Here is a 9,285-nt window from a genome sequence, read left to right as displayed (position 1 = left end):
TTTATTTTTTTACAGAGAGGAAGGGAGAGGGATAGAGAGTCAGAAACATCAATGAGAGAGAAACATCGATCAGCCGCCTCCTACTGGGGGTGTGCCCGCAAGCAAGGCGCATGCCCCTGACCGGAATCGAACCTGGGACCCTTCAGTCTGCAGGCCGGTGCTCTATCCATTGAGCCAAACCAGTCAGGGCAAGCTGGGTCCTTTGACCTTGTTGCATGTCCTCATCATTCTTTGAGCACTTCCTTGCTTTTGGTACCATAAGGTGCTGTCTTGTATCTTTCTCTCTCAGTCCTAGAAAGACTAAAAGACCAAAATAGTAATCTTTTAAAAGGGAGCATATTATGATTGCGATGTTACTACAAAGGGATGTTAATACCTATCATTTTCTATTACTTTGTGGAAAAGCAAAAGCTTTTTAGAACCCTTTTATATATTTATAGGTGTCAAGTTACTTGAAATATAAACTTTGTTTGGATAGAAGCCACATGATAATAAAGAATTTGATGATGGGGGGGGGGGGGGATGTAGCAAAGGAGAGATGTTTTTTTCCGTAAAAGGGTCAAACTTGTTATTTCCTTCGTATTGAGTTTGTGTGTATATACTGTCTTTAAAATATTAAACATTTATGACATTAGGGAATCATGGCGGCTGGTGAAGGTATAAACGAAGTTATGAAGAAGTATTTGAAAGACGAAGAATTTATGACATGTGAACAAAAGCAGGTAAATAGGAAAAATCACTGGGTATTATAAAAAGTTAATTTGTATACATTTGTTTTTCAGTGAAGCATGTTTTATACATTTTTATCCAACATTACCTTGAATTTTGGAGGGTATTAGGGTTTTCTGAAATAGTTTTACTTCCATTACTCCAAAGTTGAAAGAACATATTTCTGTTTTGTCTTTTCCAAGGCCTACAACATTAGTGCTTTTCCCCTCCCTCCCTCATTTCTTTGATTTACACCCAGAAGTTAAGAGTATAGTTAACAAGAGAGAAGGGAGGCTCAGGTAGCTTAAACCTTTGACCCATGCCATATATCTGGCATGTCAAGGTAGCAAAAAAAATAAAAAATAAAATAAAACCACAGCATTTAAAAAACAACTTTCCCAGAGTAGCAGATGTGCAATTTGAAAGTCATATTGTAGTCAGAAATAGCTGGGAGAGGAGTTGATAGAGCATTGGACTTAGACTCAGAAGACCTGGGTCTCAATCCTTGCTCTACTATAAAAATTTCTGTGACTTTGGTCTGTGTGAAAGGTGGTTTCCTTGTTTGTGAAATGGAGATAATAACATTTGGGAGTGATAGGAGATGATATAAAACACATTTATTATTCACATGATTATATTTATTCTGGGACTGTCTAATGTCTTTCTTTGCTTTGTTCAGGGTAAGAGAAATTTAGCTTCTTTAATTCCTTTAGAAAAATGAGGTCAGGAGCTGTTTAAATTTTTGGTGCTATTTGATATATTTTTGTGTGTCTTTTTTTTTTTTTAGGAATCAATTGCCAAAAATTAAAGGAAAAATATTTACTAAAAGATGGAGAGGGAGAGGAGTTGATAGAGCATTGGACTTAGACTCAGAAGACCTGGGTCTCAATCCTTGCTCTACTATAAAAATTTCTGTGACTTTGGTCTGTGTGAAAGGTGGTTTCCTTGTTTGTGAAATGGAGATAATAACATTTGGGAGTGATAGGAGATGATATAAAACACATTTATTATTCACATGATTATATTTATTCTGGGACTGTCTAATGTCTTTCTTTGCTTTGTTCAGGGTAAGAGAAATTTAGCTTCTTTAATTCCTTTAGAAAAATGAGGTCAGGAGCTGTTTAAATTTTTGGTGCTATTTGATATATTTTTGTGTGTCTTTTTTTTTTTTAGGAATCAATTGACCAAATATTAAAGGAAAATATTTACTTAAAGATGGAGATCCAAAAGCTTGAAACGGAGTTACAAGAGGCCCCCGGAAGCTCTCAGGTACACCTTTACTTATTTTATGTATCCCATTTTTAATGATGCCATTTTTCAGAAAAAGGGATGTCATGATATAAAATTCAGTTTTAAAACATTATGGTCATCCATGGCACCACTGTTTGTAATAGTCCCAACGTGAAAATAACCCAGTGCCCCTCCATAGTAGAGTGAGTTCATAAATTGGGGTACATTCACACAATGACATACTACACAGAATGAGAATGAACAGTTGCATCTAACATCATAGATGAATTTCATGAACACAGTTTAGAGCCAAAAAAGAAATGCTTCCACTGAAATATAGCACAAAAGCAGGATGTTAGAAGTTAGCATGATAGGAACTACCAGGTGGGAACTAGAAGGGAACCCAAGAGGCCTCTGGGTGTTGGTTGGTCATGTTTTGTTTTTGATCTGGGTGCTGGTCACCCGTGTGTGATCACTTTGTAAAATCTCATCTTGCTGTACACTTAGGATAATGCACTTTTTACATTTATGTATACATGAGCGGAATTTTTTAAAAAAACACACAAAAAATAATGGTCATTTTCAGTCACTTTTGGACCAAATTCTTGGTCTTTTCACAAAGTTTTTTTTATTGTTGTTCTCCTCATCCAAGGCGCTACAGTAATTTAAATGAGTTGCACAGTTAAAAAAAAAAAAAGGATGTATATCTTCATTAGTCTCTCCTAAATTTTCCTGTATTTGAATTAGACATAACTTTCACCCCTTTTTTCCTTCATAACAACTCATAATTGTTTCTTTTTTAAAATATATTTTTATTGGTTTCAGAGAGGAAGTGAGAGGGGGAGAGAGAAACCTCAATAATGAGAATCATTGATCACTGCCTCCTGCACGCCCCACACTGAGGATCGAGCCTGCAACCGGGGCATGTGCCTTGACCGGGAATCGAACTATGACCTCCTGATTCATAGGTCGATGCTCAACCACTGAGCCATGCTATCCGGGCCATAATTGTTTCTCTACATGATTTAAATGCTTAAAGCATTGCCATTTTTTTGTCTCTGAAATGGGGAATAGGATATTGAATATCAGGAAGTGCAGTTTCTCATGTTTATAGGACTTAGAGAGAAGATTTAAGATTCTGGCTACTTCGGACTGGAGCCAGAATCAATTAGTCTTAGAACTTAGAGGGCCTTGAGAAACCAGCCAGCTCAGTTGATCCACTTTATTGAGGGCTGAAGCTGTGGCCCAGAGGGCATAGTGACTTGCTTTCTGCTACAGTGTGTTCAGGACTAGAATCAGGTACTCTCACTCTCACTCCAGGAGCACTCAGAGATATTGCAGGCTCAGTTCCAGAAAACCACAATAAAGCAAATATGGCAATAGAAGTGAGTCATGTGAATTTTTTGGTTTCCCAGTACATATAAAAGTTATGTTTACACTATACTGTAGTCTATTCAGTGTGAAATAGCATTATGTCTAAAAAACAATGTAATACCTTAGTTAAAAAATACTTTATTGCTGAAAATTGTTAACCATTATCTGAATCATCGGAGAATCGTAATCTTTTTGCTGGAGGAGGGTCTTCGGTTTGTAAAATATGCAACATCTGCGAAGTGCAATAAGCGAAGCACAATAAAACCAGGTATGCCTGTATACTGGATATCTCTACATAATTGGGAAACACTTTGCCTTTTCTCAGACATTACAGATTGTTTTGAAATTGGAATGAAGGTAATCAGAAATTCCACTAAAGTCATATGTAGGTATACAATGAGTATAAGATTAGATCAAATGACTCAATGAATATTTCTAATCTCTTCATGATAACCTTTTATTTCAGCACTGGAACTAGAAATGAAAACACAAAATTCATTTGTGCATTTATGTGTATTGTATAGATCTGTTGATTCCTTTGATTTTTAAGCAGCTAAGTATAACCACTTAACTTTATCCTCCATATTACAAATCTTGTTGATAGTGTCCCTTCACATTTTTATAAACCTAGGTTGTGGTATTGGTTAAAAGTTTGATGGGCAGGTAGTGGGGAAGGGAGAAATTAAATTTGATATATTTTAAATTATATAACTCAGATTTCAGACCATTTATTCAGCAGAACATTTTTTAAAAACTGCTTTAGGATCATATGTGTAATATAAAGTTTGGGGAAATTAATATGTTTTACAACTTCATAATTTTACGGCTGAATAATTGCCTATAAAAGAGACACAAAGAAAAGTGAGGCTTTAAAATTAAAATGGGAAAATGGGAAAAATATGGATATGTTTGGATATGTTGTATTCTTAACTGCAGATATGGACATATCATGTTTGTTTAAATCATTATTACTAAAAGTTGTAATTGTAACCTCGACCACCACATGGTACATTTTAGATGTACCTTCTTTCGTGTATTCCTTTGTATTTTTTTTCCTTTGTATTTTTTTAATGTTCATAAAAAGCTTAATTTATTAAAGAATAAATTATATAATTCAAGAGTCTTTCTTTTGGGATGAAATTTTCTGGATTTGCTATCAAATTAACTATAGTGTACTCCCAGCTCCATTTCCTACCTCTTTGCAAGAAGAGTAAACATTCTGTCTAATGATTCCTTTGTGAGTTAGCCTATTGTTGGCACAGTTGTTTAAAAGGTACTTTCATGAAGGATGTAGTCTTTAGATACAAACACTATACAATATTGACCAGTTTAAATATTGATTAGAAAAAGTGAGAGATTATATACTTATAATTTGATCTGTGAAATAAGATGAAAGGATCAGCATCTGTTTGCATTACTGAGGACTTATCTGGGCAGAAGCAATGACTAAAGTTATTAAATAAGACCACACTGAGTATTCTGTGGGATTTTGAAGTCAGTGGAGAATGAATTATTGGGTGATCAGATCACCTTATCACTGGAAGGGCTTAAGTTATTTCTTGTCTTGATTTTAATCAAACATTTCATTTTGAAATAGATTAAAGAGGATATTCCCGAAACAAAGATGAAATTCACATCTTTAGAGAATCCTGAGGATGACAGCAGGTTTTCAAATATCTCCTGTTCATTTCAAGTGAGCTCACAAGTTCCTTATGAGCTACAAAAAGGAGAAGCACTCATCACCTTTGAAGAAGAAGAAGGTATGACGAATGTTCAACATTGTGACCAAGTTACCCTTGGAAAGCACTTGCACTTTCAAAGAGCTGGCCTAGATATTTGACTATTGCTTTACAATCTTACACATATTATTTCATCCCATTCTCAAAGTGAAACTCTGAGGCAGGTATGATTATCCCCATTTCACAGATGTGAAAACTGACTTTGAGACATTAAGTGACTTGAATATGATCACTCATTGAAAATGCAATGGTTCTGAGACTCAAGCCCAAGTGTTGTGATGTCCAATACCGGCGTCTTTCTATTCTGCCGGCCACTTCCAAATGATAATACTGATGTTTTAAGGACATAGAGCTCTACACAGTTATCAGAGAGTTCTCACCGACATTATCTCATTTTATACTCACATGACTCTGTGATGTAAGAGAATTACTATTTATATTTTATAGCCAAGAAACAGATTCTCAGGTGTTTATGTGATTTACCAAAGGGCATATGACCAATGGATGGACAGAGCTCAGGAGGCAGAGATGTGGGGTGGAACCTGAGGTTTGCTACGTCAGCCATGGTGTAGGGTCTTGTTTAGAGCTGGGAGCACCTTAATGAGGAGAATCTGGCCTTTAGTGTCATACTTGTTAGAAGTGTGAATTGGGTTGAGTTCTTTATAAATCTCAAGATTTTTTTTATGACAGGCTTTGTGGTCATACCTACCTCATGGAGTTGCTTTGAGTATTAAATGAGAAATGTTGATAACATACTTAGCACAGTGTCTGACACATAATAAACACTTAGTCAATGTTAGCTGTTATTATTGCTACAAGTTAGGAATTTTCCAGATAAGAAATGAAGATAGGGGACTTTAAAGAAGATAGGGAACTTGCTCAAGGTTCATACAGTTAACAAATTTCAGAGCTGAGAGCCAAACACTGAGTACCTATTTACTTTGTACTGAACCAGCATTCCTCTGAGCAGAGCACCATATGTCAAGTTATGGGGTGGCCTGGGACAAGGGTGGGCTAGAAGAGGTCAGTGGGGGTGGGGGTGTGGGGAGGAGACATATGAAATACTTTCAACAATAAAGATTTAAAAAATAGCCCTGCCCATGTGGCTTAGTGGTTGAGCATTGACCTGTGAACCAGGAGGTCACGATTCAATTCCCGGTCAGAACACATGCCCAGGTTGTGGGTTTGATCCCCAGTGTGGGGTGTGCAGGAAGCAGCTGATCAATGACTCTCTCTCATCATTGATGTTTCTATTTCTCTCTCCCTTCCTCTCTAAAATCAATTATGTATATGATTTAAAATTTAAAAAAAAATTAAAATAAAGGTGCCCCTTCAGGTTTTAGCCCTGTCACCCCTCACCCCCCAAAAAGTTATGGGAGGGGTAAGATGGTCTTCACAAACCCGTCAAGTGCTCAGATGCTGTTATTGTAACTCATGTCTCCTGGTGTTTGGTCCATTACTTTAGCCTGAAAGTAAGTGTTAGAAAGAAAGGGATTCAAGGGATCAAGAGGTACAACCTTCCAGATATAAAATAGATAAGCCACGGGGGTGTACTGTACAGCATGGCAACTATAATCAGCAATATTGTATTGCATATTTGAAAGTCACCAGGAGAGTAAATCTTAAAAGTTCTCATTACAAAAAATGTTTTTGTTACTTTGTGTGGTGGCGATGGTCACTTAGTATGGTGGTCAGTTTGCAATATATACACATATCGAATATAATGTTGTACACCTGAAACTAATATAATGTTATATGTCCATTTTACCTTGATTCAAAACAAAACAAAACAATGGCCTTCTAGCAGGTCAGTATATATTCATACTATTCGTTCACCCTGCATCCACCCCTGCAGCAGAGGGTGGAGTGGGAGACCAAGAGCCGGGCTGGCAGTTGGCAGTGGGCATTAGGATTAACCTGAAAGACTGAACTGAGGATTTGGGAGGCGGGGATTCTGCACAGGAATTACCTGAGAATGCTGAGAATAGTATTCTCTTCAGAAACAGCTGCATCACTGCTTCCACCCCGGGCATGGCTCTGAGGTCCCGGTCTCCTGGGACAACTCTGGGTTTATATAATTAACAGGAGTTGGCTTTTGACGGTCAGTGTCACAGAAGTTGAAGCACAAGTGGTTCCTTTCAGCTGCGTCAGATCACCAGATGTTGGAGGTTTGGGTGTGGGGAGTGAGAGGGAACGAGCATCATTTAAGTATTACTTCATTAATATTTTCTGTTATTGTCCGTTGTCATTAACAAAAAAGTCATAATTCAAGAGTCATATCATAGTACAATGAATGTGAATTCCCCCATGACAAGGCCCTTGTCTTCTAGCCCAGTTTCTCTCTTCCTCCAGCTGTGGTGTGCAAGCCGGTTGCCATAAACACATGAGAGGTTTATAAGACCAGGAGTGGGCATCTCTTATTTTCATGACAAATTAGAGCAAACTGCTCTGAATACTAACTGAAGAGTTATAACCTCTCATGTCACACAATGAAAAATAAGTACACCCACATGCATTTTAAATGGACACACAGTTGCCTTTTACAATTCCAATGATTTTTGGCATAATTATATTCCTGAGTGTCTCTTATTTGCAGGGATACATTTAATGTGATCGTTTTGTGATTGGCACAGGAAGGCTCTCAACTTGTCAATGAATTATCTCAAAAACATTTTAGTGAAAGTAGAATTCCTAATTAAATATGGCAAAGAAAAAAAAAAGAGATTTACTCTTTGGTATTCAAGCCTAGGTGGTCTTTAATATGTAATCCTTGGGAAAGACAGAGAGAAAAATAAATATTTACTTCTGTGGTACTTGTAACATATTAAAAAGGAGCAACAAGGAGATGACACATAAGGTTGATTGTCAGGATAACACTGGCCCACAAAGGCTTCCCCAGCTTACGCAACACAGAAGAAATCTCTGGCTGTGCTTCAATGTCCTAAGGGACATCTCTGTCAATTGTCAACAGTGGAAAGGAAGGGTGTGTGACTACTGAAATCATATATGAATTTCTGAAGAATTATCAGGCTCTTGATGAGAATTTCTACGTTGTATTTTTTGCTGATGTATTTTGACATTAATATATCCTACTTTGGTGGCAAGACCATTATCACTTGGAAATCTAAATCCTTGAAAATGAAAGAAAATTGCCCTGGCTTGTGAGGCTTAATTGGCTGAGTGTTCTCCTGTTCACCGAAAGGTCGCAGGTTCAATTTCCGGTCAGTGAACATGCCTGGATTGTTCCCCAGTAGGAGATGTGCAGAAGGTAGCCGATGAATGTTTCTCCCTCTTCCCTAGATGTTTCTCTCTCCCTCTTCATTCCTCTCTCTCTAAAGAAATTTTTAAAAACTTAACTAAAATTTAAAATATTTAGGATAGTTTGTTCTTTTTTTAATTGAATTTATTGCTGTGACACTGGTTATTAAAGTTATATAGGTCAGGTGTGCAATTCTACAGCACATCCTCTGTACACTGTATTGTATCAAGTCAAGTCTCCATCCAGGATAATTTGTTATTAAACCAAAAGGGTAAAAATATATTGAAATACTGGAAATTAATACTTTCCAATTTATTTTTCAGTTGCCCAAAATGTGATCAGAATGGAGAAACATCATGTGCAGATAATGGATATAGGTGTGGAGGTTATGGCCAAGCCAGTTCCATTAAATTCAGGAGTCAGATTCCAGGTAACATGGTGATTGAAGCTTTTCAGAATTCTCTTAAACATGGACAGTGTTCTCATTCATATCTCTGAACATGAAATAATTTCCCAGGTTTCTGTAGGAGTGTCTAAAATGAAGGTCAAAGTTACTGAAATTCCTGATGAATTGCCTGAAAGTCAGATGAGAGACAAGCTAGAACTGAGCTTTTGTAAGTCCCGAAACGGAGGCGGAGAAGTGGATTGCATAGAGTATGACAAGCAGGCCGGAAGTGCTGTCATCACATTTGTGGAAACTGGAGGTATTCACATATTTAGAAAGTTAAAAAAATACTCTACCATTTCAATTATGTTCTGCCATTTCTAAAGGTATTCTTTTTCTACTTTATTTAAAAATTGTTGACAGTATTACATGTTTCCTTTTTCCCTTATTGACGCCCTTTCCCTGCTACTCCCTCCCCTCTCCCCAGGACAAGCCCCCGACTACCTCAGTGTCTGTGTCCATTGGTTATGTTAATATGCATGCATACAAGTCCTGTGGTTGATCTCTCCCCACTCCCCCCAACCGCCCCC

General features: G+C 37.2%; 1 protein-coding gene across 1 annotated transcript in view; it reads left to right on the top strand.

Moving 5' to 3' along the window:
* NMI (N-myc and STAT interactor) overlaps nt 1-9,285 on the top strand; it is a 26,046-nt gene that overhangs the window by 12,343 nt on the left and 4,418 nt on the right. Inside the window, exons 2-6 of the mRNA XM_015559805.1 lie at nt 636-722; nt 1,882-1,977; nt 4,910-5,072; nt 8,634-8,740; nt 8,828-9,014. Coding sequence (XP_015415291.1) covers nt 642-722; nt 1,882-1,977; nt 4,910-5,072; nt 8,634-8,740; nt 8,828-9,014 — 634 coding nt within the window. The 5' untranslated portion in view covers nt 636-641. The remainder of the gene's footprint in view (nt 1-635; nt 723-1,881; nt 1,978-4,909; nt 5,073-8,633; nt 8,741-8,827; nt 9,015-9,285) is intronic.

The sequence above is a fragment of the Myotis davidii genome, unplaced genomic scaffold (genome assembly GCF_000327345.1).
Source record: "Myotis davidii unplaced genomic scaffold, ASM32734v1 scaffold753, whole genome shotgun sequence".
Lineage (NCBI taxonomy): Eukaryota > Metazoa > Chordata > Mammalia > Chiroptera > Vespertilionidae > Myotis > Myotis davidii.
The sequence above is the reverse complement of the archived record's forward strand: the minus strand, read 5'-3'. Positions and strand labels throughout refer to the sequence as shown.